Source organism: Agelaius phoeniceus, chromosome Z (genome assembly GCF_051311805.1).
Source record: "Agelaius phoeniceus isolate bAgePho1 chromosome Z, bAgePho1.hap1, whole genome shotgun sequence".
Classification (NCBI taxonomy): domain Eukaryota; kingdom Metazoa; phylum Chordata; class Aves; order Passeriformes; family Icteridae; genus Agelaius; species Agelaius phoeniceus.
Window position 1 is genome coordinate 15,384,438 of NC_135303.1, and position 27,719 is coordinate 15,412,156.

The window sequence follows — 27,719 nt, forward strand, 5'->3', positions numbered from 1 at the left end:
GGATGCATTATTGGTTTATTTTTGCTGTGTTCCTGTAAAACACTAATATTCCACTTACCTTAATGAGAAGTTTCAGGACCCTCATGTTCGTCCACATGTCAACACTCCAGGGTTATAGTTAGAGAAGGGGGAGGTACAAACCTCCCATGCAGGCCACTGACAACTACGTAGTTAAGAAGAGAAAGCAGGGAAATAGATTAATCTCAATTGAGTTTCTAGTAGTGATTGCACAATTTAAAAAACAAACAAAAATATTTATGAATCTGTTACTTTGTTTTTAACTCCTCCTTTTTCTTTGGCTCCAACCTCTTTATTAATAAAATGTCTTGGATGATCACACCTGAGTTCCATTGCTCACTCAGGGCACTTTTCTTGTACTGTATTGGGATGGCCTAGGAATATGGTGGACTGCAGCTGCCCTTCCTGCAAGCAGCCTCTGACTCACAATGTGGTTTTCCTTAAATTGCATTTAAAAGCCTTTGTGGTGAGAAGCAGCACCCATCTCAAACTTTCCAGCCCAGTCAAGGTGGAGGCACAGAAGCTACTCAACAGCTAGCAAATTAGCACAAGATGCCGTCCTCTGAACGTAAATCTTACTTCTTTAAAATGAAAAATGCAGAATCAGTCCTTGACTTTCTAAGCAGTTTCTGGCCATGCAATGTTTTTATAAATCACATCTGATGTTGTGGTATGATCTTCACTCATAAACAGTGGTATGTATGAGAGGTCATCAACAGCAACCTCCATCTGTCTCTTAGAACCACATTTAGTTTTCTTTACCAGTTTACTGGAAAAGGTATGTGCTTGCCCCAGGAAAGACACAGACATGAGCATTGATCTGGGTTTGGATCCGAAAGGTTTGGATCTAATCCATTTTAGAGCACTGGTAAATGCTGGGAAGGGGATCAGTACTCAGCCTTTGAAGTTCCCTGAAGGTGGGTCTTTGGGGTAGATTTTTTGTAGCACTTACTCTGAAACAAGCCTTGTTTGAATTACCTTGTATGCCTTGTGTTTTTAACAGCAACTTGGTAGCAGCTTATGAAAAAGCAAAGAAAAAGCATCAAAACAAGCTGAAGAAATTGGAATCACAAATGATGGCCATGGTGGAGAGACATGAAACCCAAGTAAGAATGCTCAAACAAAGAATAGCTTTACTGGAAGAAGAGAACTCCAGACCACACACCAATGAAACTTCACTTTAAGTGCATCTCGTTGAAGGATGCTTAGTGCCATTACAACTTTCTTTCTTTTGGAGGTTGACTTTTAGGTAGCTTCAAATGTTAAAAGCTCTGATTGTCAATGCTGACAAAACTTAAAAGCTCCTTCTCTGGGATCCCAGAGAGGTAGCATGGGGATAATAAAAGTGTTAACCTTAAGGACTGTTTCACAATGTAAAATGGCAGTGCCTGAATTATCATGCTATAATTGTGTTCATTGTCTGTGTTGTTATGTCTGTATTCATACAGCTTCTCTTTCCCTGTCACCCATGGGTGACAGTGTCACACAGCAGAATAATTCATGTTAAGAGGTTTTCATTTGGGTAGTTTGGAGATTATGTGAAGTTTTCCCAGTCCCTGAGCTCTCTGCACACAAGTCCACAGTACCCTCATGACTCGCTGCTGTGGTTACACCACCAAACAGGCAGCTGCAGAGTGGGGGTGACAGCCTGGCTGGCTTTTTCTTTTCGTCCTGCCTGCAATTCTGTTGCTCACAGTGCAGGTCAGGTAGGAAAATTCCTGTTGGTTTGGGAAAAAAACAAAGAAAGCATAGTTGCATCTCTGAGAATTATGATAAAAGTGTAATTCTTACAGTGCATACAATGGCCAAAGGCTGTGGGTTTCACCATGCCACACAGACACTCTGTGCCAAGGGTGGGTAAGAAATTACAGAAGACCTCCTGGTATTTATATTGCATGGTGTTTGCAACTACTTTGTAGAAAAAGTTGTTTTTTCTTGCTATATACACTCTATCCAAGGTTTTCTTTAAGAAGCTGGGCCATTTTTGTCATGTGTGTTGTGCTTCTTACAACTTACTGTGATCAAGAGGTAGAATGTCTTCTTTTTATCCTTTTTTTTTGACCAAAAAAGGTACTTAAATAATGTACCTGTTTAATATTGAATACATAGGCACAAAATTATAGATGTGTAGATGTATGGATATCCAGCCACAAACAGAATGTGAATGGTGAAGTCTTACAGTTTTCTTAGGTTAGTTTTTGTTACTGCTAACATTATCTTGTTTAAATCATGTATTACTGTATTATCAAACTGACTGAAGTGCAAATTTTGGCTTGTTAGGTAAATGAACATTAAGCAAATCATGGGGATCAGGTTGATTTCTGTAGGGATCAAAATACAGGAGTCTGCCATAGCACCTGTTATATTCAGAATTTGCTTTTTTTTTTTTTTTTTTTTTTTTTTTTGACAGAGTATGTAAAAAAGCTTTATGTGTGTTTTAAAAAGCCAAGCTATAGTCCCTTCACTGTGTTAGCCTACTGCTGTGTTATGCCTCTGCTTTGCATTTTCCAGGCTGATTTTCAGTGAATCTGATTTCAGGAGATGTTTATCGTTTTTGCTTTACATGTTGAATTGCACCTCAAGTTTTTTACTAGTGTATTTAGAATTATGATAACTTTTCTCATTTATTCCTCCCATTACTAGTACTAAGGAAATATTTGAGAGAACTCTGCCTACTATTGGGTTAGGTCAGACAACATAGTTGCAGGAATTTGTGTTCAGAATGTGGCATTATTGTTAAGTCTTGGTTACATCTGGAAGTGCAGCAGTTGGTTTTCCATCTCTTACTGCTGTAGCTGCTGTTGTCTTCTGTCCTTAGAGTAGTTGTTCCTACTTCTCTTGAGTCTAGTACATCATCCACAAAGCCAGCATCACATGTGGTTGATTGCAACAGCAAATTAAAACAATGCTGATTTCAAAATTTTTAGGTAGTGATGTTCTGGTTTTTATCAGTCCTCTTTCTCAGAATAATTGCACTTCTTAATTTATAATGTGACTAGAAATTATTGCAAATGAGTCTCTTGAGGGAGGAGATTGATTTTTTCTGTCTCTGTGGTTCTGCTTAGCAGTTCTCTATGGTGTTTCCCCTTTTTAGGCCCAATTTTCTCATGCCCCGGAGGGTGGGGGTTTGCCATCAGCTTCAGCAGCTGAGCACACTTGTTCTGAAGAACCACAAAGGAAAGTATCCACCATGTGCTGTGGCAAAAATGTAGTTACACTTTTGTCTTCCAGCATCTGAAACACCCATGTGACTTGAGGTCACTTCAGAATGTCCATGTGAAATACCTTTCACTGGAGAAGACAGGAACCATACTGCACTGAGCTGCCTCTTAGGCTCATTTTTCCCCCTATTTAGATTAATGGAGTTACAGGATGGTTTGGGTTGGAAGGGACCCTAAAAATCATTTTGTTACAATCCCTTTCTGTGGGCAGGGACATCTTCCACTGGACCAGGTTGCTCCAAGACCCATCCAACCTGGCCTTGGACATTCCAGGGATGGGGCAGCCACAACTCCTCTGCACAACCTGGGCCAGTGCTTCAGTGCCCTCACACGGAAGAGTTTCTTCCATAAGAAATTCAGATACTCTTACACAGAAGCTGCAGCCTCAGTGTTTTTTCCAGGCCTGACAATTTGCTGATTATTTCACTACATTTAGCACAAATCATCTGTGCCAGTTGTGCTCCAGAAGTGCATTAGAATTATAAATCATCAGTAAATGTAAACCAGTCCCATTTTTTCCCCGTAAGGGTTGTAGATGTAAAAGCAGCACTGGTACCATCCAGCCTCAGCAGTAGCCATAGTTTGCCAGACCACCAGTTGATTTATTTGCCTCAGCAAGCAGCTACTGCATCTGGGAAGTGGTCATAGGCTTAATGTTGCTGTGAAAACTGTTCATTAGTTATAATCAGCTTCAGCTCCAGTGTACCCCATTCAAATAGCACCAACCCTCAGAAAAAATGCCAAAAAAACCTCAAACTCCTTTTATGCAACTCTGAAGTACCAGCACACCAGAAATACCTGAGTGTGCAGTGCAGAGTTACAGCAACTTAACTCTCTTAAAGCTTGTTGCAGAAATAATAAATTTGCAAAGCAAGAAAAAAAGGTGATTCCTGCCAACCTAAGTCCATTCATGAATTAATGAGTGGACGTTTTTTGATTTTCTTAAGTCACCAGAGTGCATGAAATTTTTCTATTTCACTGAGTGCTTAGAAAAAAATCACTTTTTTTCTAATTCTATGTGTAAATCTTCACCAGCTTGAATGTACTGTTAGCTTTTGCAAAACACGTGTGACTAAGTTTGCATTCATGTCATGTTCTACTGGTTTTGTTACTTTTCTCCTCCTCCAGTATACTGCACCATGAATTGTAACTTTAGAAACTTTTCACCTTACTGAATTAGCTTTAAATGTGTTGCTACCTTTTCGTTTCCAAGCAGCTGTAAAATAGCTATTTTGCGTTCATTTGATATAGAATTATAAAAACTGCATTTATTTATACAGAGGCATTTATAACACTTATTTTACAAATGTTCTTATATTCTGAATAAATTTCTAATGCTGTTTCTTTGCGTTGGGAGTTGTTTCACTGTGGCTTGTCACCTTGCTGTTGAATGGGACTGCATAAAGACACCTTGGCACAAAGATCTCTCATCTCCAAGCTAAGTTACTGAGGGAGATGGTTTGACATTGTCAGTAAAGTTCACTTAACAGAGCCATGAAAAGTTGTTAAGAACTCAGATATGGCCACAGGTTTTTGAACATCAATTTAGTAAATCTTCAATGAACCATTTATGGAAATGGAAGGGCATGTGTGAAACTGTTACCACAGGTCCAATTCTTTTAATAACAAGTTATATAGACCAAAACAAAATGAAAACAAAATACTCAATCTTACATAAAATATCTAAAAGCACTGATTAAAGTTTAAATACTTCTTTCTTCTGTTTGTCTAACACTTTTTTTTTTCCATTGTGTTGAATGGCATCCACCTTTACAGCTGACTTCAAAAAATAACTTCCTCTCCTGGCTAGAGGAGATATAATCACTGCTGGCTTAAGGCAACACATAAACACTCTACAGTGAAAGAATAACCTGCACCAGCAGCAGAGGCATCACATTCCACAATGAACTGCAATCCTTATATTCATACTTCATTACTTCAATACGTTTATTTATAAAGTAATTTAATTTTACAGAGGAAAAAATAACAATATAGAAGAAAATGTTAACTTAGTCATAGTCTTCTAAATGGTGTGCTTCAGTTTTGAATCAATTTATAACAAACAAAATCACAATCGTCAGTACAGTAGATGTTACAGGTAGTTACAGATTCTACTTAATACAATTGAAGAGCTGACTAATGCAGACTTTCTTCAAAAAACATAATGGAAGTTGTATAAAATCTGTAATGATTTTAACTCTTTAGCTGTACATATTTTCTTCTTAATGAGCACGATGTGCCACTTACACACAGAGGAAAACAGATCAAGTTCTTGAGCTTTAACAAACAGGAAGACATAACTCTTCATGCCTGAGCCACAGCACAAAGCACTGGCTCCTGTTTTCTGTGAGGCATGCAGTGCTGCCCTGAAAAGTGTCATCGTTTGGAAGCAATACCCAAGTCTGGGTCGTGGAACATGAACACTAGTAGAGCATTCTGCCTGAATTAACAACCCCACACCTTCTGGGGGGGGTCTGTTTTGCTTTTTAATGGTAAAAGTGCCTTGCAAACCCAGCTAAACTGCTCCTCAGGGATGAAGTTAAACTTCCACATAGTGCAGTGCCATGCAGACACAGTAAAGTTCTGTTGCAAGTATTGGCGTGAGAAGTATTTGCTGAGAGCTCTTTATCATGCAGTTTTCCATACATTTTCTGCATAACAAAATTATGTACCCAACCAGTAAGATACAAATTTCATCCCCACAGTTTAGTAATTTTGATCAAACATGCTTAAAAAAATTTGCAGAGTTCTTCTCACCATTGGAAATGTGTCATAGAGAACTGTGTTTGCAGGATGTGTTTTCTTAAAAAGCTATGAATGCCTTACTTTAAAATGATTAATGCTCCACGAGCTGTAATCATTTTCTTAAAGGCACTGAACTGTAACCCATACTGAAAACAAGAAGCTAGTTCTTCTGATCAACAGTATAAATGCTGAGAAATTACAAAATACTCTGTTTTCAGTACAATACATAGAGACCTTTCCAAATTTAAACATTCTGTACTCTCTGAACTGTTAACAATTACTTAAAAGGAAGCATTTTTTTTTTCTGGAAGAATTGATGGAGGACTCAAGGACACTTTTGACTTCCCAAAAGCAGCCAGAGCTGAGAACAGTTTAAAGATAAGGGTTTCTGTAAAGCTGAATCTGTACAAAAAGTTAAGTCTTGCCAAACCTAACATTTTCAATGGAAAGACAAACCCCAAGTATGTTGTTTTATTGTACTGCTACCAATCTGGAATAGTTCCTCTGGTACAATCTTGAATATGGCCAATGTCATTCTTGTTTAATGTTGACTTCCTTTTAAGTTCACAAGCTACATGAAAAAGTGAAATGCACACACAGCACAAAACCTACCGCATCTATCAGTGCTTACGTATGGGATTAAGAACAGTGCAAATACTAGCATTTAGCCTATTTCCATTCTTGACTACACTATTGCTATAAATGCATATGAACAAAAACCTATTATGGAAGAATTTCTAAGTCTAATTTACTGTAAAAGCACCTTCAGTTAGTTTGTATAAATTTACCGTATCTTAAATAATTTTGGTTGTTTCAAAAGGTGAAATATTGTAATAACAAAAACAATTTGAAATTATGAAGTTGTGTATAAGCACCAGATTATTTAACATTTACAGTGCAAGACTTAAAATAGGTTTATTTACAGAAATCAATATCAACAAGAGAGACTATTCTACTAATTCTCAATAACTATGAGCTTACTAACATATTTAGAATATAACCTCCTAACTTCAAACATGAAGGCACCTGGCTTTACCTCTGAAAAAGAAACCTGTTGCTCAGAATTTGTAACAAAACCCCAAGTATCTGAGGATTAAGCAGCCCACTAACCCCACAACTGGGCAGCCAGTTACCCCTGGAGCAGCAGTGCTGTCTTGCACCACAGGATATTGGAGTTTGGATTCTTAATGTAGACTCTTTGCTCTTCACACCACAATGGCATGAGTGCAAAAGCAAATCACCACATTAAGTAAAGGTTGGAAGAACTGTGTTCTTATCTGAAATTACAATCTGAGAGCAAGTATGTTAGAAGTAGCCAGACCCGAAGCCTGCCTTGTTTTTAAAAGGAACTGTTACATCTGTAACTGCCACAGGTAGGTGAAAAAAATCACTAAGTTATTGTTCTCAAATCACCAAATTAGTTCAGGAAGATTGAAGCACAGCACAGAAGCCTGGAACAGTGATCAGGCCCAAAATTTCATTAGAAACAATTTATGCATGTTTGGCCTAAAGAATTTATATTGTGTTAAAAAATAATACTCTGATTGTACAATAAATAAAGCTATTTCCCCCTCTCCTTCCCAGAACCACTGTTGCCAGACTTCAAACTATGCAAGACACAGTTACTTTCAAAAGCTGGATGATTGATGTGCATCAAGGAGCTGAAGTCAGCAGCACTTCAGTCACTTAACTAACTGGGCAGGCCACTCTTCAGTCCAAGGTCAAAGTATAGAAGCACTCTGAGGAGACGTGCTAAAAACCTCATGCTAAAGCAGGGAGTTGATGTAGTACTAGGAACTGCACACTAGTACCAGATTCCTAGCACCACACAGCTGTAGGGTTTTTTGCTAAATATTTGTTCACTCTGCAAGTTGATTCCAAGAACACTGATTGACCATTCATTATGTGAATAATCCCTAACATGGCAGCATTCTCAAATTGACAGTGTTTGTTTTTCAAGTATCTCAACACCAGCTCTCAAGACGGACATGCAAACAATTCCTATTTCCCTGCATCTAGCTCCTGTACAGTAAAAACTCACAGAACTAAAGCCTGTATCTCAGTTGCTATTTCTTCACTGTTTTATGGAAGATAATGTAAACAGTACTTCTAAACTTAGAAATACAATTATAAAGGGATGGTGAAATAAGAACATAAACAACAGTAAACAAAATGTTCACGGTGCAGGGCATGTTGGAGCCCACCAAGTGGATCACATGCCACCACATTTACATAGTTTTAGGATAAACCTTACTAAGAAAGCAGAAAGCAATGCTACTACATGAAACTGTACCCTTATACAAAAAAGTAAGTTATTGCATATTTATCACATTTATTTGCAACTCACATTAAGGCTAGGTTTACTAAAATGAATGACATATGTATAAGCTTCACTTTGGGCTGCTTAATGAAGCAACCAATGTCTCTTACACTGAACCAACCTTTCACTAAGAAGAAAAATATTACACAGTAAACAGAGGGCAGCCAGCATCTCCTATTCATAGAACATGCTTCCATTGTTCTAAAGACTTCCTCTTGCCTGGGACAGGACTTCCCAAACAGATGACAGATGCTCCAAGTTCACTGTTTCATCAACATCCCCATTATTTCACAGAGCACTATCTATAACTAATTTATCTGAAAAGTCAACTTATTTATAAAAAGATTTCCACAGCCCGTTATTTAATTATGCCTTAGGAGAGTCCTGTGAGCTCCACAGGCAGTAGCAGCCTCAGGATATGATACAAACTTCTGCCTCACCATGAGTAAAGGCACTTTTGCTGGGAAATCAACTAAAATAGCACAAAGAAGTAACTAAAGATTAGTTTTCACCTGAAGCTGAATAACATAACCTCCTCCAGCATTATCCTACCCTCTCAATTACTCTTCTTTGTCATTGTATGGCCTTTGGATACGTTTAAGAAAAAACAAAAAAAAAGTGAGTCAAAGCTAGATAGAGCTATTTCACAATTTGGTCTTGAAAAACAAGGCCCTCAGAACCCTTGTCCTCCAGAAGGAGGAAATGCTGTAGTCCATTTCTCCTGTTGACTGATACAGAAGTTGAACACTCCCATGGCCAAAATTATTACAGCATTAGAGTTCCAAACCACCTGATACCAGGCAGGTGAATAAACCAGGAGAAAGTTCTAAAGCTATTTCTGAGGAAAACACTAGGTAGGGTATATGAAGTAGGGTGGTTGAAGGAAGACCAGGATTTTGGTTTTGGATGACATATGAGTTGCATAAAAACTCAGTGCATGTAGATACACTACAAGGGTGTAGTTCATTCAACCTATCAAGTTATCAATTACCTCTATTCTAGAGAAAAGTCCATTTTTAAATCTGGGACATGCTTGCTATCACAAGCTGCTGTGACAAATTATTTCAGTGCATTTCTCTCCACTGCAACACAGATGCTCAAAACCCACTGACCTGCAGGTGATGTAACAGCCCATCACCCCAACTCTTACAGGTTTTTTGTTCCTCCCTTCCATCCCCACCCCATCTTTCATGTTTTTCCTAAGAAAGCACTGTAGCTGAAAATGACTGAGGCTAGATCATTTAAATGCTAACTGCAAGTGCAATTCAATACTACTGGATATATACAGAGCAGATACACTACACAAGAGATCTGAGGACAACAGCACAGGATACAATACTGAACACCCTTGGAATAGTTATTGGAAGCCTGATTAAGCTGTTCAGTGTCACACAATGCCTCTATTACCCATGCACCTGCCCTCCTCCTCAGTGAGATCTACAGAGGCTTATTTACATTCAGTATAAATTCTACACAAGTTACGTCTCACAGACAAGTTTAAGCTTCTCTTTCTTCACAAGCAGCTGCTTTGTAACTTCTTCTTATGCAGCTGTGGGCAGTGCACAAGAGCTAAGTTGGACACTTTGAAGGGCTGAGTTTTACCCAGTTTGAGTGTCGTTATTGAAGATCAAGGAAAAGTAGGTACAAAAAGTCAACATGCTATAGATTTGACTCAAGTACTAATGATTGCCAGCCAACAAAAACTATCAGTGTGAAGGAGGGAAGGTATTTGGGGCAAACAATCAGTACAGAGAAAGGATGACAGGCTGAGACTAGGTTTGAAATGTGCAACTTGGTTTCAAAATCACTAGGACAGAAGTGTCCTCTGAGAATTAGTTTCATTGCCACTGCGTAATATTGCAATGTTCTACAAAATAATGACAAACAAGTCCAATAATTTACATCAGAACAGTTAAAAGGTTAGCAAGCTGGTATACTCCAAGTTAAAAAAAAATCAATGACATTCTACAAAACACACGGCAAGTTACAATTAAAAAAAATTTTAAACCACAAAAAAATAAAACACAAGTAAAAAGAATGCCCTCTAATGCACAGCTAGGAACAAGTGAACTGAACATTGGAAAGGTACTTTTGTGGACAAAGGCTAGACTGCATTTAAAGTGCAACACTTGACTATGCCACTCCCATACTGCAAAGAGAACAAACCCTTCCAAACCAGCAGTCAGTCCCTGCATTGCATTTAAAAACAAACAAACAAAACAAAATAAAAAACTCCTGAGAAAGAGTAAGGCTGGATAAGAAACCCCCTCAACTGCAACAGGCAAGTCTGATTCTTATTCCTAATACGTTTGCTGTCAGAGGTCAAAACTTTTCATTATGGCATCATGGTCAAACTTGAAACTCAAGAAAGCTCTTGATGAAAAAACATATTTGTAATGGCCATTGCATGCCACAGAATATCCATCTACATGTTCTGGCAGCGCGTCTTCACTGGAGCAACACATCTCGTATGCTGCTTCTGCTCAAAGAGACAAAAGTATGAAACAAATTCTAAATGGGAAGTTGCCAATAAAAGTATCTATAACAACAATGGTATAAAGCCATACCTCAAAATACATTCAATTAATATTTATAAAAAAACCTGTATGTTTGGTCATAAACAGAAGAAGGTAACTCAAACTAGCCACATTTACAGGTTGTCTAGAGGCTGACATGAATCTTCAAATTCACTGCAATCTGGAAACACTTTTAATAGCCACATACATATACACATATTTTACACATATAATACTGTTTCATTTCTCAATAGCCATTTCTTAACAAGGAGAAATGGCATGGCACTGTTTCCTGAGCAGCAAGTAAGGAACTGTGTGCACTCTTCTGCAGCTTATTACAAGCAGGACAGAAAGCCTTAAAACACACTCAATTACCAGCAATGTGTTGACTCAGATGCTATTTTTCTAAACTAGCTTTTAGTTACTTTTTCACTCAGCCACCTGGTGTATCAGTCAGTCTTAACAATTAAAGAGAAGTATTGCAAGACCAACATGAAACGGTATATTTTTCATTAAAAAACAAACAAAACCTCAGACTACCTTGAAAAACATGGCTTTATAAGATTTGGAAAGCTGGCATGAGGAAGAGCCCTCAATCATCATTATTCAGGTGCCTTCAGCCTGTAGCACAGAACAGTGGATGAAAATTCTGACTGCACTTGCCTGTTTCAAAGTTATCTTGAAGTCTTCTAGGATTAAGCCTTTTTTCACATTTCTGGTGAAGAGAATGACCATACATTACACATTTTTGATAAAGAAATGGCATTATATTAAAGCATAGTCTAACAGGCATGCTAGTTTGCTTTGACACACCTCACGTCTGAATTATTTTACCTCTAACTCAGCATTAGTTCTGTCACATTACTTGATGTAGCAAACATTCTTTAAATCCACAAGTCTTTCAGAATCATGCAACCTTTTAACAGTCACTAAAACATTTCTAACATGCAGACTTTTAGGGGAAAATTTTGAATACTTTCTAACTGTTTTAAGACAGAAGGGTCTTGCATATGATGGTGTGTAATCAACACTGTGCATGCATAAGCCCACTCTTCAATGAGTTTGTCCCAAAAGAGGCAGGGGGAATGTATCTGCAGACATGCTGCTACTGCCAATTAAATTAACATGCTTTAGAGATACAAACTCAAAACTCTCCAGGGAGGAACTGCTTTGACCCCAGGTATTGGTGCTCTAAGTACACCAATACAAAAAAATACGGCTCTTTGCACTCTCTGCAAGTAAGGAGTTTCCTGGCCTTCAAGTTCCATCAGAAAATTATCACTGGACACTAAATATTTAAACTTCAAAAGACTGACCATCATGAAAACACAAGTGAAACAGGAAAAGAGAAATATTTAGAAAAGTTTGTGAAAAGCCTGCAAAGTAACTGTGGAGCATTAACAGTTATCTCCATGAAGATCTTACATTACAGTTACGGATTACCATTACAGTTTTTTCCTATTCATCTAAATTTCTGGGCAGTCAACTCACTCTTCGACACTCAGACTCTAACATAACTAATAATTTCTTGCTGCAGTAAGGATTTTAGGACAAGTTTACCATTTCTGTATGTTTACATGAGTAAGAGAAAGAAGGCAATAAACCCAAGCCAGAATGGGAAGAATCTAGTTTAAAGCCTGTAAACAAGAGAAACTAAAGTCTGGACAAGCCAGCTGAGCTGCACAGAGATCTGGGGGCTCACTGCTGCAAAAGAGTCAACAAAGTATACTGAAGAGCCATAAAAAACAGAGAATCAAAAGCACATTCCACTATAAGAGAGAGCACAGCCCAGTGAGTCAGCTTCCATTGAGAACTGGACAAACACAATTAGTAACTGCAAGGGAAAATAAAACACAAACAGTGTGAAACTGGAATTTACAAACTGCTGTAACCAGCTGTACTGTATGATTGAAAAACTATATGAGATTCTGGCATCCAAGCCAAGTCTGTCTCAACATTTCTTGCTGGAGAGAAGGGAAATAATAAGTATTTACATCACCACTTTCTAAGTGCTTCGTGACAAAATCCTATGTTTACAGTAAGACATCACATGTGAATAAATAAGATGTGTACAGATCACAGAAGCCTTTTACATGACAGGAACTGGGAAAGCTGCAGGATTGTGTACTGAAACAGCTGACAAATTTTCAACGGCTAAAATTACTTCTAAAATGCACACTTTGAAATTTAGTATGTTTGTTTATAGATGTATATGCATACAAGGTAAGAAATGTTATACATCTACAAACATGGATCAAATACTGTAACCAAACATACTCTTGATAGATAGGCACTCTGCTTTGTTTCAGCAGGACATTGCCCTGGACATTTGTTAAGCATTACTGGAACCTACTACTGACACAGACACTGCATGTTTCTTACCAAGGTATGGTTTTGCTTAACTGGTTGACTGTGCAGTCCATTTGTTCGCTTCTTTTGGCTGGAAGTGTCTTGATTTTGCTTTCTGCCATTGTTCCTCACACTTTGACTCTGCTGTTAAGTCCAAAACAAGTAGAGGGAAGAGTTTAAATGGCAGAATTGGACATAATTGCATTGACATTTCCTACTTAGTAACTAAAACTTTCCTCCAAGTAACTTCAAAACATGTAAACACTCTCTTTTGCAGAAAGACTGAAGCCCACTGAAATTAACCAAACATACACTCAAGCTACAAGGCTATCAACTGTTACTCATTCTCTCTTGCACTCAATATGAGAGAATTATTTCACAATTAATTGAGTTCAGTGAATTTCCATGCACTGATGCAGATAGATATACGAGAGATACCAGCAAAATGGCAAGTACTAATTACTATCTCTACATGAAACACCACAATTGCTCATACCACCACTTCTAGTGTGAGATAAATCAAAAAATTCCCCCACTCTATTTTTGCATTCTCTGGAGATGAAATTCACTGGTTTTGTCCTAGAGAGGAAACCCTTATGAACAAAGACATCTGTTTTAAATAGTCCAGATGTATATGCTTGCCTAACAAACAACCTACCTTTACTTTCAAAACCTCAGACACCTCAGAATGATTATATGGCTTCTGTGGCTGTTTTGGCTTCACCAAGTGCTCTCCTGAAAAGCCATCTGTAAACACCTGTTGACTACAGCGAAGTTTGGATCTAGTACAGGAAAACAAAGACAGGTTACAACACAACTTCAAATCTACTGAGAGCAGAAGACAAATATGAAAAAAGTTACTGAGAACAATATGGAAGACAATCTTAAGTAACCTGTATGGAAACTCTAATAGTGCTCACTACCATTTGCATTCTCCACAGACAAGAGGCCAAGTCCACATTAACATTTGTCCTGTTGTTCTCAGCATTGGTGTTGCCCTGGCAAAAATTATTAAGTCCTCTCATAGGGACTACAGGTTTCAACATTTGCTCTACCACTTTTCACTCAGCTGAATCTAAAGCCAGCAGGACATGTTCCCCTACTGGTTCCCCCAGGTTTTATCTAGCACTTCTTAGACTAGTTTACAGTCCTGCTTTGGGGAGTCCTACTTTTCCTGTGAAGAAGGGCCAAAAATATTGAAGTTGAAGCACTGAAGTTATCTACTTGCTTTTAGCTTCTGTTTTTTTTTTTTGATTCCCATAAACAAGACTGAAGAAATAATCCCAGTTCTGACACCTGTGTATCAACACATTAATTAACTTTTCACCTTACTTACAAGTCTATGATATACATCTATGTTGATTTTTCTGTTATTTACCTATTACTGGAACACAAATCCTTGGAGAAAGAGAAAAGGACAAGCAGTATTGTATATAATTGTCATTGTATAATATTGTCATATTTGTATGACCAGTGTTTTGTAAGAAAGAATATAGAGATGTTAAACTGACCTGGTTCTTACCTAGCTTTTTCCAAGTTGGGCTTAGAGGGTGTGCTCCCTGCAGATGAAAAACCATTGTCGCTGTCTGAGGAATCTCCATTCCTTCGGGAAATCCATTCCCTCAACGGCCTGTGAGCAAGGAGTAGTACAACAAGATCTACTTACCAAAACAAATCCAAAGAATTTAAAGTTGTCTGAAAGACCCTGGCCTAGCATTTGCCTCATCTCAAACATACCTGATGAAGGGAATTGCCATAAAAAATTTGTTAGGTGCCAAACCCAGCTTGGACTTTGGGGTCATGTCATTCCTGTGGCATGGTAATTTGTCGATGGAAAACCACTCAATATTCTAGAAAAACAAGAAATAAAATCAAAATACCCTCTATTGTAGCCGTAGCAGAATTTTACAAATGTTTATCAGCCACAATTATTTCCCTTAATTAAAAAATTACCATGGAAGACTTAAATTAACGGGCCACAACAGCATTTTTCACAAAAGGTTAATTAACTCTTCCGACTGCCACTACAGTAGCAGGTGGTACAGCACAAAATTTCATGATATCGCACCTAAAATATGAAAGGTATTAATCAGCAACTAAAGTCTGAATAAGAGTTTCATAAACAAACCAACCAAACCAGTGCACAAAGAATGCCATGAATAAATGTACAGGCTTTGAATAACTTTCAAAAACTTTTTACTTAAAGTGTGATCAATACTGGACCACCAACATCCATTCAAAAGTGAGAAGGGTGTTTAGCTTGACAGTAAAGTTTCAGGTTTTGTTATAAACGAAAAAAAACATGGCAATAGGATAGGATTTGTGTTATTGTTTATATGTTATAGTTTTAATAGTTAAAACTGTATACTTAGCAGAATGGGGAACAAAATCAGGAATTCTGACCACAGACAGTGTAGAAGAACCCACATGAGATTTGCTATCACAGAATCTACTCAGAAAGCCTCAGGTCCAAACAAGATGCAAATTATGGAAATAAGTTACAAACCGAGCAAGTCTTCAATATAGTTCTACAGGGAGTACAAAACCAGCCTGCCTGGTGGCATTAGATCAGATGAAGACAAAACTTCAAAACTCTGTCATTGCAAGAACTCTTCAACATTCCCACACATATGGTCAGTGTTCTACAAAGTACCATATTTACTGTATATTTTTTAAAAACTCAAATTTTGTCTTATGTCATATTTTTAAAAAAGAGGTCTCGAATTTAAGAAATTAAGTCCTGTCCACTCAAATACTTTGTTTATTTAGAAAGCAAGATGCCCTGTTTAGTGACACAATCTGCATGGAAATACAGCTGTTTTGAAGTGAACTATCATAAAGGGAGAAAAAATTCAAACTTCAAAGATTACAGATACCACTGACAAAGGTTCCAACAAGTTGCTGCCTGAGCCTTGGTCTTTTGCTTTCACAATACCTTTTAAAAGCCCAGTGGTACACAATGGTACATCCAAAATAGTTCCCTTTTTCTGTCCCCTTCTCAACTTCCTCCTTAAAATATACTATTTTTTAAATCCGAAAGTATTAGACATGAAAGAAAGAAAACAATCCTTAGTTTGTCCTTTTGATATGTAGGCTTTTGCACGTCCCCAACTAATAATTACAACTTAAGAATGCATAGCTACATTTGCATCTGTAACTAGGAATAATATGAAATTATTAATATATATACCACCTACAGAAGAGGAGAATTGTATTTTAGCAGCATGCTCTATTGTTTTTTCATGATGAATGGAGATGTCAGACAGATGTTCAAGTATGAGACTTGCAGTTGAGCTGAAAGAAGTCATCACAAAACCCTACAATGCAGAGATGCCACTGGTACCTAGCAGTGCTCATTGTGCTTAGTGGGTTCATTATTTTACACACTTCTGGCTTTAAAAAGCAACTTCTGCAAAGTTCCTACAGGTTCAGACAAGGTAGCACATACCCGAATTTCCCTTCTAGTTTTGGGGTTGAATTTGGTGTTCTTGGGAACTCCAGGAATGATATACAGCCGTGCTAACTGATCATTGATTCGCAGCTCAATGTAGTCCTCTTTGCAGATATAATCTTTTATGTCAAATCCAGTTTCTTCAAACACCTGTGAAGTATTTTGATGAAATTAGTGTGTGCGTATTCAGAGTTATCCTTTACACAACGTATTACCCCAAGCAAAGGAATGACTATTTTTCAGATATATCCATGAAAGTTGCCAGGAAAACCAAATCTTTACACATAGAGGTTTGCTCAGAAATAGAAAAAGATCTACATGCTTTAAATTTCTCCAAAACTGCAAACCTGTTTCACAAGTTGAAACAATTTCTATTACACCTACATGTAGCAATCTATTAATATGGATGGGTCTTAGTCCTCACCAACTTCTGAGGTACTACTAAACTCTGTAGGCACTGCCAAGTGAAAACCTCTTCAATTAGATTTTACACAGATGCAGCTTATGGTTTCAGATCTGTCCCGACTCCAGTGAAAGAAGTTGAAAGATTTATTTCAGATATAAAATAAATTGTTAGTCTATCCACAATGACAATCTAACGTATCAGAATAAAGATGGTAATAGTGCTGATCACTAGTGAAATCTAAATAGATTTTTCAGATTAACAACATCATCAAAGTATCTTTTCCCCCAGTGTAACTGTGCTCCTTTAATGTGTTTGCTGGCATAACTTGAAGAGGAAGATACACTTCATGCAACTCCTTCTTGAAGTAGCTGTCTAGTTTATCCTTGATAGGTATACTTAAAACAAAAAAAAAATCCCCAAAACCCTGTGATTTCTCAGATACTGATTCAGTCAAATTGAAGAACACTAAATGCATCATACTATTTTCCTTCATTTTAATTTTCTCTCTCAAAAACTCTGGATGTATTAAGTTGAATGAACACTGAATTTGTACCAGTAATGTTCTTTTACAGGCCATTTTAAATATGCAGCTTCACAACGTATCTAGGTCTCCAGGAGCAATAAATACAGATTATTTTATGTTTCAGATTTTACTTGCAATATACAGTGATTCTTGTTCCTGAAAATAACTGAAAAATACCATAACTGAAAAATAGAAAAGTAAAGTTCTGCACAATTTTTATATTACATTCTACAACCTCCAACTCAGCTCTTTAGCCTTTTTACACAGACCAGTGTACATAGGCTAAATTCCCATTTCTCCACATTTTTACAGTTATGGTGACCCTTGAAATTAATATACCAAAAGTCATAAATTACGTAAGACTTCCCAAGCACCGCAAGTAATACTTAAATATAAATTCACAGTTCAGCAGAGAACTTTAAAAAGAGTACTCACTTCATTTAGCACATTAGTGCAAAAGAATGTAAAACAAACAATTTTCTGGTTTTATTTTAATATAACCTCAATTAACCTCAACCTTGATTACCATTTTGGAACTCAGAAAGGCACCAGAAGATGAATGCAATAACAGACTATTGATTCACACAATTTCAATAACAGGATTACCTAAGTAAAGTGCCTTTTAACCCAACACATATATCCTGATTTCAGCAAAATTTCACTTCTTTATCTTAAAGGACCTGATATAACTTACCTCTCTAGCAGCACAGTCATGAGGTGCCTCTTCTTTATTTACTTTCCCTTTTGGAAATCCCCAACCAGATTTTGCTAAATAGCCCTGAACCAAAAGAACCTACAAAATGCAAGGGAACGCAACTGTCAAACATGCAGGTGTTCTAACCAATTTCATTAAATGTCTTCCCTCCACCATCCCCTTGTTCTCCAAAAGAATATGTTAGCCTCAAGGAAGGAAACCATCAGGTTTTCTGTGTTGTAGCAAGAATGGTGAAATATTTTACAGAATCATGTAACTCAGATGAAAAAATAAAATCTCAGAGGGAAAGCATGCAGAAGTGTGTTACTGACTCACATATTATATTTCTGTACATAGCCACCAATATCAAGTAACTGTCAGATCTCTGCGAATCTGACAGTGAATGTAAATTTCTTCAGAAGAAAAATGTAAACAACAAAGAATTACTGCTGCCAGCATACACCATCCCTCCCTCTAGACAGTCCTTCACAACTATTTCCATACTTACATTTTCAAGTGTCTCATCAAGGATAATTGCACCGTAGGTTGGCACTCCCATTTTGTATTCTTTCCACTCATCTAAAACCTTTTGTACATCTTCACCTTGAGGCAGTAAAAAGGGGCAGTGATTGAAGAGTATAGCAGCTTGTCAAGGAAGATAAACTTAAGCAGCCAGTTCCAAAGTACATACCAAATATAAAAGATATTTAGCATAAATACTCCCTCCCCTAAGTCCTTTCAAGATAGATTCTCTTGGAAGTAAAAAAATATTACAAATAATCCACTACCAAACACTGAAAGTCAGAGTGCATCAAGTAATTCAGCAATTCCTATACAAAGCAATCTAAACAAATAAAAAAAAAAAACAAAAACCAACAAACAAAAAAGATTGCACAAGGCTGATTGTTTGAGGGAAGGTAATTTTGAAAAAGAGTAACCCCATAACACTTGTTTTGAATATGTATTGTTTGCAAACACATTTTTTTAATTTTTAAGTGAGAAAGACAGAAAAAAAATCAGTTTCCTGTGCTTGAAATAAATGGGAATACATTTTTGCCACAATCATTTGTTAAGATTATGGCATAGAATCCTATCTTCAGTATTTATTATGCAAAAAAAAAATTTTAATGACATATAGTTACAGAAATCTAAATCCTAATACACTTTATCAAAACTCATCATGCAGAGAAAATATAAACAACCTCTATAATTCTAAAATTTTGAGAGAAAATCTCTAAGTCTTTAATCAAAGTATTAATATTATAAATTACATATATGATACTACCAATAAAAAACACTCCACAGCAGAATACTTAAAAATACACTACAGCAGAACTAATATTCGTGGCAAATATGGGCTAGAAAGGGAAATATTAATGAACATATAACATCTATTACACTGCATTTCTTCTGCACTGCCTACAATTACTAGGAGAATTTTGTTGGTCTGAAAATACATTTTTAATTAAAAACATATATAAAATAACAGCATAACATCGACCAACAGGATATGACCATATATTTACAGTTTACTGTTAAAAGCTGTAGTGTTTCAAAGTAAATATATATTAAGAAACTAACAGATAAGTATGTTGTGTAGTGAAAGCATGGATAATATTATCCTCAAAGTTAGAAGCAATATTTCAATCTTAGATCAAGAACATATGGGACAAGGCTAAAACTAAAACGTTTGCTGGATGAAAGCCACAAAGTTTTCTCTAGCAAGAACTAGATAGTACACATTCCAGCAGCCCTTGTAAGCAAAAAAAAAAAGCAGAGGGCAACCATCTGAACTCAGTAAAAAGCAGTTTCTACTCTACAGAAACTTCCAACAAATATATACCACTGCCCATGGCAGAACACATACCACCTTCAACTACTTTAACATTTATGTTACTAGTTACTTGAAAATTAATAAACTGCGGCGTTCAGTTTGAAGAGCATCAACAGCTCACCCTTGAAACCAACCTAGCATGCAAAGTGCAACCATAAGAAAAATCCTCAAACATCAGAAATGGACCATTTTCCATAGTTCTTTAGCAGTCCAAGAAACACCCCTTTTGTGGGTGCCACAAAATTATGGAAGCAGTGAACTCAGTAACATCACATACTTAGCAATACTAACTTTTAATCATTAACACATGAACTGACATTATCATACTGTGAAGTATCGTTAACAATATTTAGTTTGCACTTTACCACTAGACAGAAAACAATCAGAGTAATAAAAAGGATATCAGCTTTAGCGAAGTCTCTTATCCCACACTGAGGTAATCCTGGTGTGTTTTGCATGTAGAAATCCAAATAAAACCAATGGGCAAGTTCAATCTGAAAACACACTCTGATTGCATTGTCTCTCTCTTCACTTGGAATGTGCAAAATAAATCGGCTGCCAGGAAAGAAAAAGAGTAAGATTAGCCAAATCTACTGACTTAAATACAGCTAACAATAAAACATTGCAACAGTACAATTCTTGATCCATTAGCACATACCGACAGACCTCCAGATCCTTCTCATGTTCCAAAAGGACAGTAAAAAGTTTTCGCAAAGTAAAATACAGCTTTTAAAGTTAAGAAGGAAAATGGATTATTGTGATCTTTCAGAAATATCAATTACAATATACTAAGTAAATTCACTGTTGTGAAAACAGGAAGTGTGAAGATAACCTACTTAAATCACTGTATTACAAAAATGAAAGCATTTTTACAAGTCCATTAAAGAACATCTGCAAACTCTGATAAGATATTTCAGTGCTATTTTTTTCAGGATACAAGTTGAACATAGTTATATTTATTCACTTAAAACCACAGTAAACTATTAATTTACATAGATTTTAAAATTCAATATGAGCCTACAAATTTCCTCAGTCTGAATCTGGGTTTAGCCCAGACACTGGCACACAGACAGAGTTACTGAGATAAAAGTTTAAGCAGCACTGTGTGATAGCTCATTTTAGTAAAGCAAAAGAAGCTTTATTTATTTATGTATTTGTATCAAAAGGAGAACTTCCTTTTTATGGTCGTACACCCCACTGAACTTAAATAATTTGATGGAGATCTTTGACATTGAGCTCCTGAGTGCAACCAGCTGAATTCCCAAAGTGCATAATATCACTGGTCTAAACAGAAACAGTGTATCTTTAATTAAAATCTGACAAGTATGAATTGTCACAGGATCTCAGAATTAGGTGCCTCTCTAAGGCAGTCTGGCCAAGGACAGAGGCAGAAGGTCACCGCTGCAGGCACACACCTGACACTCCCCAAGCTTCCAGGCACATTCACAGGTCCCCCAAGTACCAGCACAGGTCTCCTTTTCCACCCCATAGCCCTGCCCAGATCCCAGACCCTCACACCCCTCTCACAGCTCCTGCCCCACCAGATGGCCCGGTCTGAAGTTTGCTGGAGAGAACAGGCGCACGACAGGTCTGGGGAAGGCACCTGTCCCCTCCCACCCAGCGCACGGGCGGTGACACAGTCCTGCTGCAGCTGCGGGTGCTCTGCCCCTCACTGCCCTCACTCACACCACCTCCACCACAAAAGCTGGTTCCCAGGACACTCTACATTGCCATCCCAGACACTGGGAGCTGAGACCACCTCCTGGGAGTGGATGGCACTGAGATCTGCTCCCTCACTCCAGCAGCTGACACCCTTGCCCAGCTCCCATCAACAGCTCTCACTTCATCCTTGAAGCACACATATACAGGGCGTAGAGAGTGGAATTATCCAGACAAAAATAAATATTTACTAAGAAGATTAGACAAGTGTAAAACAATACTGAGCAGGACAGTTCTACCCTCCTGTGGTATTCTCACTTCTAAACATTATCACTCACTTGAAAACCGTAATTACAGGAAGTATCTTTCCTCTTCACTAATCTTTCCCTCTTTTACATAAATACCTCACAAGGAGTCCCTTGGAGGTGGTAAAATAGAAGGATTATTTCATGCTAAATATCACATGCAGTTTGTGTCATCACATTCTGGGGATGACAGACAAATTACAAAGTTTTAAGGGCTACACCACAGATGATCAGAAGTTGAGACCGTAGGAGCGAAAACGCAACTTGGCCCTTTTAGAGAACCCACGCTTTATGAAAATCCAAACGCAAAGCCCCTGGAACAAGAAAAGCATTTCACTCTGAAAGAACGGACAAGCAGGAGAGGGCAGCTTCACACCGAAGGGTGTCCCTGTGGCTCTTCTCTTTCCGCCCGCTGGCACGTTAGATAGGACAGTCTGTGACACTTGGGCAGAAGGGTCAGACAGAGAAGTGACTAACTTGCCCAGTTTTATGGCCAGCCTCTTTTATACTCCTTTCTGCCTATCCTTCCTTTGTCCTCCCCTGCTTCTCCTCTCCTGTGGCACTCCTCTCAACCCAGAGTGTGGGATCCCCGCAGGTCTAAAGCCCTACCAGATACAAAGGCGAGGCTGATATTCCTGAGAGTGATGCCTGTGGTTTCTTGCTAGTTGGTCAATTAGTGCAATTAACAGGTTTGTTTCATGTCATTGTGTCTACTTCTGATTTCCTAGGTCTGTGTCTAAATATTTTTTCATTCTGATTCCTCCACTTTTTTCCTGTTTTCCAGGAGTAGGTCCACACTCAGATAAACTTGCTGGAATGAACATTCCTATACCCCCCCATCAACCAGCGGCCAGGTTTGGTTTTCGCTACTGCCTTCCTTATCATTCCTCTTTTCAGTTTGTAGCCTTTGTATGCTTTATTTATGGATTTCTCATCTTCTTATCATTCTTCTGCTGGGTTTGTAGCCTTGCATGCTTTATTTATTTATTATGCTTTTATTTCTCATCTTCCTAGCCAATTTTCACACAGAAAAAGGGCCTTGGCCAGATACCCTTAAAGACCTTGGCAGGCCTGAGAGGGAGTCTCTGTGAACCTCGTGAATTTCAACACGGACAAGTGCAAGGCACTGTGCCTGGGCTGGGACAATCCCAAGCACAATGTAAACACAGTCTAATCAGAGAAAGGATGGAGAGCAGCTCTGGGGAGGAGGATTTGGGGTGTTGGTGGATGAGAATCTTGACATGAGCTGACACTGTGAGCTCCCAGCCCATTCTTTTGATGGAACACAGTGTGCACAGCAGACTGAGGGAGGTGATTCTCACCCTCTATTCTGTTCTGATGAGACCTCACCTGAAGCAATGTGTCCAGCTGTTGCAACCCCAATAAAACAGGATGGGGACCTGCTGGAGCAAGTCTTCTCTGAGGCCTAATCTCCAGGACGTCAGGGGGGTAAAGAGAGCTGGAGAGGGGCTTTTTACTATGTCATAATGACAGGACAAGGGGGAAAGAGAAAAAAGGAAGGTTTAGATAACAGGAAAAAAATTCTTCACTGTGAGGGTCATGAGGCACTGGCACACACTGCCCAGAGAAGTTGTGGATGGCCTGTCCCTGGAAGTGTTCAGTAGCAACCTGGTCTAGAAGGCGTCCCTGCTTTTGGCAGAGGGGCTGGGATGAGATTATCTTTAAGGTCCCTTCAACTCAAAGCACTCTATGATTCTCCCTTGCATAAATAACCTTATTCACATCAACATTTTACCACTTCCCAATTTTCAATTGGCACTACCACTCCCAATTTCTTTTGAAGGCTCTGCTCTTATCTATAAGGCTGCTGTAACTAAAAGATAAAAACTTAAAAGCCTACATTACATCTACTTGATGATATTTTCTTGCCCCAGCACTACAGCTGAACATAAATCTAAAGATAAAATATGCAGCAGTATCAAAGAAAAATAAGAATATGCCAGGGATTAGGCTTAGAGAACAATAGCAAGGCCAAGTACAATGATTACTTGTAAGTAATTAAGTTCTAAGTTACTTGGAGTGACTGAAGAGCTAAAACAGGCATCTCTAGGTGCAGCTGCCAGGTGCTGGCAGTGATGGGCTAATGCTGGATACACTGTGGGACACAGCTGGAGGCAGCAGCTGAGATGGTGGTGCCTGTGGGGATGTGTATTATAAAGACAAAAATGCCAGACAGGCAGAGGAAGTGAAAAAACCAGCATGAAACAGCAGTGCAAACACCAAAGTTGGAGAAGAAAAAGGAAGAGGAGATGTCCATCCTACAGCCTGTGGAGTATCACATGCTGGAGCAGATGGATATTCCTGAAGGACCCTTAGCCCGTGGGAGTGATCCCACACTGGAGCAGGGGCAAAGCATAAGAGTGAAGGAGCCCCAGAGAGGATGTGTTACAGACTGACCACAACCCCCACTGCCCATCCCGAGCTGCTCGCAGGGGAGGAGGTAGAGGAGAGTAGAGAATTAAAGGATGAAGCTGACATGAAGTTTCCCTGGGAAAAACAAGGATGCAGAAAAATCTTTTTTTCAATTTTTTTTTTTTTTCTGTGTGGCTGGGTGAGCATCTGGCCACTTGAGCAAAGTGAACCAAGCACAGTCTGGAAGTCAAAAGATAGGGTAAAAGTACTTGTTTACAAGACAAAGGAAGTTTCAAGAAGCTGCTAAACCCACATTATGTCTCTGCACATCCACTCCACTTCTTTACTCAGTTAAACAACTCCATAGCAGAAGGTAGCATGAAAAAAACGGACGTGGATACCTGTAACTTATTACCCAGTAACTGAGGAAAAATCACTTTCTAGCAAAATTCCCACTAATATCACATATAGATTGAAGAATGTAGGAAACTACAGCTATTTTTATAAAACGTTTATAACATCAACAGAATTACAATACAAAACACCATTTTTAAGACAGAAGATGACAGTATATCAAAGAAACACGGTAAGACACTGGGACTGATCCTATTACAATGTAAGATTCAAACACTCATGTGCCCTTCTATCAGTCACCCACGGAAGTGACACTAATAGGCTGTATCAGTTTTGTAATAACTGGAATTCCTCTCTGGATTTTCTGAAGAAGTCTTAAATCTTGTGTTATATGTGAACGGGATCTGAGAGGCAAGTTCCTCTCTCTGCAGGGAGCCCAAAGGAGACACAATGGAAACACAAACATGCTTCAGAGGCCAGATTTAGGGAATTGAAAATTTACATGTCTATCAGAAACTCTGACTCTTGCATTAGACAAGTGTAAAACAATACTGAGCAGGACAGTTCTACCCTCCTGTGGTATTCTCACTTCTAAACATTATCACTCACTTGAAAACCGTAATTACAGGAAGTATCTTTCCTCTTCACTAATCTTTCCCTCTTTTACATAAATACCTCACAAGGAGTCCCTTGGAGGTGGTAAAATAGAAGGATTATTTCATGCTAAATATCACATGCAGTTTGTGTCATCACATTCTGGGGATGACAGACAAATTACAAAGTTTTAAGGGCTACACCACAGATGATCAGAAGTTGAGACCGTAGGAGCGAAAACGCAACTTGGCCCTTTTAGAGAACCCACGCTTTATGAAAATCCAAACGCAAAGCCCCTGGAACAAGAAAAGCATTTCACTCTGAAAGAACGGACAAGCAGGAGAGGGCAGCTTCACACCGAAGGGTGTCCCTGTGGCTCTTCTCTTTCCGCCCGCTGGCACGTTCCCTTCCAGCAGAGGTAACTCACCAGAAGGGACTCCCTGACACCCCTTCCAAAGCTTCCCACCCCCTTCCAATGAAACCAGACCTCGGAGCACTGAGTACCACCTCAGTGCTCGGCTACACGTCACGCCAGCCCCACGCTCCCAGCTCTTCTTTCACCTGCGCAAACACCGCCAACGCAGCTCTACCTTTTCCGGCCCAAACCGCGCAAGAAATCCCCACAAACAATGTTCTTCCACTTCCCCCGTGCGCCCGGTTCCCGGCCCGCTGCCGGAGCAGCCCCACACCCGGTCCAGAGGGTGCCGCGGGTAGCCTTCCCGCCCTTCCAGGACGGATTCCACGGGGAGGGCGGAGCCTCAGGCTCAGGGGGAACGGGCCGAGTCTCGCCCTTCCGCTTCCCGGCGGGCGCGGGACAGCCAGAGCCGCCCCTCGGCCCGGGCGGCCTCGCACCCCCTCAGCGTCTCGAGCATCCCGGGCCCCGCGCCCGGGCGCGGGCAGGGTCAGGCGCCCTTCGCGCCCTCCGGCAGCAGCGGCACGGCAGCCCCGGGGCCGCCCCCCGCCCCACGGCCGTACCTGCATAGGTCGTCCAGGACGCTGCTGGGGATCTCGGCCCGTTTGGTCTCCATGGGGAAGCGCGGCTCATCCCGACGCGGCGGAGGCCGGGGCGCAGGGAAGCGGCGGGGGCGGGGCCGCGCGGCGGGAGGGCGGCGGAGCGGCGGCTGCCGAGGCCAATCGGCGCCCGCCGCTGGCGGAGCGGCGGCCAATGGGGCGGGGCGCAGGGCGGGATCGGCGTGCTCAGGTGATCGCGGGCGGCCAATGGGCGGCGCGGGGCGGGGTCACCGCGAGCACGCTGATAACGCGGCGCGCCGGGTCACGGAACGGGACACCGGGACACCCGGGGACCCGCACCCCCAGACCCGGTGAGGCATAGCTGGGGTTCTGTGTCCAGCTCTGGGCTCCTCAGCACAGGGAACCACGGGAGGGGGTCCAGCAGAGGCCATGAAGATGAGGATGGTGTGGGGCATCTCTGCCTTGTGAGGAAGGGCAGCGGGAGCTGGGCCTGTTTAGTCTGGGGGAGATTGAGAGGGGATCTCATTAATGCGTGTAAATTAATTATAATCATTAATGCACGTAAAGATCTCCAAGGCAGGTGCCAGGAGGGTGGTGCCCAGCGACAGGACGAGGAGCAATGGCCATAAACTAAGGAGCAATGGCCACAAACACAGCAAGTCCCGCCGCAATATGAAGAACTTCGTCGGATTTGAGGGGTGGCAGAGCTCTGGAGCCGCTGCCTGGGGCGGGTGGGGACTCTCCCCTCTGGAGACATTGAAAGCCTCCTGGATGCTTTGTTCCTGTGTCACCTGCTCCAGGTGACCGTGCCGTGGTGGCGGGGGGACTGGAGGGGATGATCTCCGAAAGGGAATAATTCTGTGATTCTGCGAAACCTAACCGGCTGCGGTGGCATTCCCGGAGGAGCCTCCCTGCCGGCAGAGGGTATCGCTGCTCTCTCCGCTGCGGCTGGCATTGCAGCCTCTGATTTTAAGTTGCAGCGAGTATTTAACGCATATCTCCTCTTGTTCTTCCCCTTCCTTTGCTCGCCAAAGTGCCTGAGCTCCATCTGGCTGCTCTTTCCCTCAGCGGGATTGGGGAGAAAATCAGCGAAATGAGAAAACTCGTTGGTTGAGATAAAGACGAAATGGTCTAGCAAGTTATTAGTATTGCCTATTAAACTATAGGTAATGCAAAAGATGCACACACGAGAAAGCAAAACAAGAAATTACTTTGCTGCTTCCCGTGACCAGGCAGGTGTTCATCTATCTCCAGAATGGGGATCCATCATGTGTAACAGTGACTGGGGGAGACAAATGCCATCACTCTGAATGCCCCCCTTTTGTTCTCCCCACAACTTTATAGCCTGATTGTGATGCTATATGGTATGGAATATAATCAACACT

General features: G+C 40.0%; 2 protein-coding genes across 6 annotated transcripts in view; one reads left to right on the plus strand and one right to left on the minus strand.

The window, feature by feature from the left end:
• Positions 1-4,587, plus strand: part of MCC (MCC regulator of Wnt signaling pathway) — a 183,506-nt gene extending 178,919 nt beyond the window's left edge. For both annotated transcript variants that reach the window (XM_054653346.2, XM_054653347.2), the window contains one exon: positions 1,022-4,587. In XM_054653346.2, coding sequence (XP_054509321.2) covers positions 1,022-1,202 — 181 coding nt within the window. In that variant the 3' untranslated portion in view covers positions 1,203-4,587. The remainder of the gene's footprint in view (positions 1-1,021) is intronic.
• Positions 4,588-5,168: 581 nt separating this feature from the next.
• Positions 5,169-26,490, minus strand: DCP2 (decapping mRNA 2). Of its 4 annotated transcripts, none has more exons than XM_077171540.1 (11): positions 26,338-26,490; positions 20,481-20,632; positions 18,752-18,879; positions 18,244-18,342; positions 16,618-16,770; positions 14,907-15,019; positions 14,692-14,799; positions 13,828-13,951; positions 13,203-13,310; positions 11,484-11,535; positions 5,169-10,783 (listed from the first exon to the last, which is right to left on the minus strand). In XM_077171540.1, exons 1-11 carry the CDS (start codon positions 26,388-26,390, stop codon positions 10,620-10,622), a joined length of 1,254 nt encoding a protein of 417 aa, XP_077027655.1. In that variant the 5' UTR covers positions 26,391-26,490; the 3' UTR covers positions 5,169-10,619. The 4 variants fall into 4 exon arrangements, 3 of the variants coding, with proteins under 3 accessions (XP_077027655.1, XP_054509311.1, XP_054509313.1); XM_054653336.2 differs by having other exon boundaries at positions 13,203-13,313; XR_008536039.2 differs by having other exon boundaries at positions 10,655-10,783; positions 11,361-11,535; positions 13,203-13,313.
• Between the last annotated feature and the right edge of the window lie 1,229 nt (positions 26,491-27,719).

What these genes read in the sequence shown, in the direction of transcription:
- DCP2 (XM_054653336.2), bottom strand. Translation starts at nt 26,390, where the DNA reads ATGGAGACCAAACGGGCCGAGATCCCCAGCAGCGTCCTGGACGACCTA. An exon ending in CCCAACTTGGAAAAAGCTAG is followed by an intron (nt 13,952 to 14,691) that starts GTAAGAACCAGG and finishes TTCCTGTACTAG; the next exon opens with ATCCAAACTTCGCTGTAGTC. An exon ending in TCAAGATAACTTTGAAACAG is followed by an intron (nt 10,784 to 11,483) that starts GCAAGTGCAGTC and finishes CTCTTTGAGCAG; the next exon opens with AAGCAGCATACGAGATGTGT.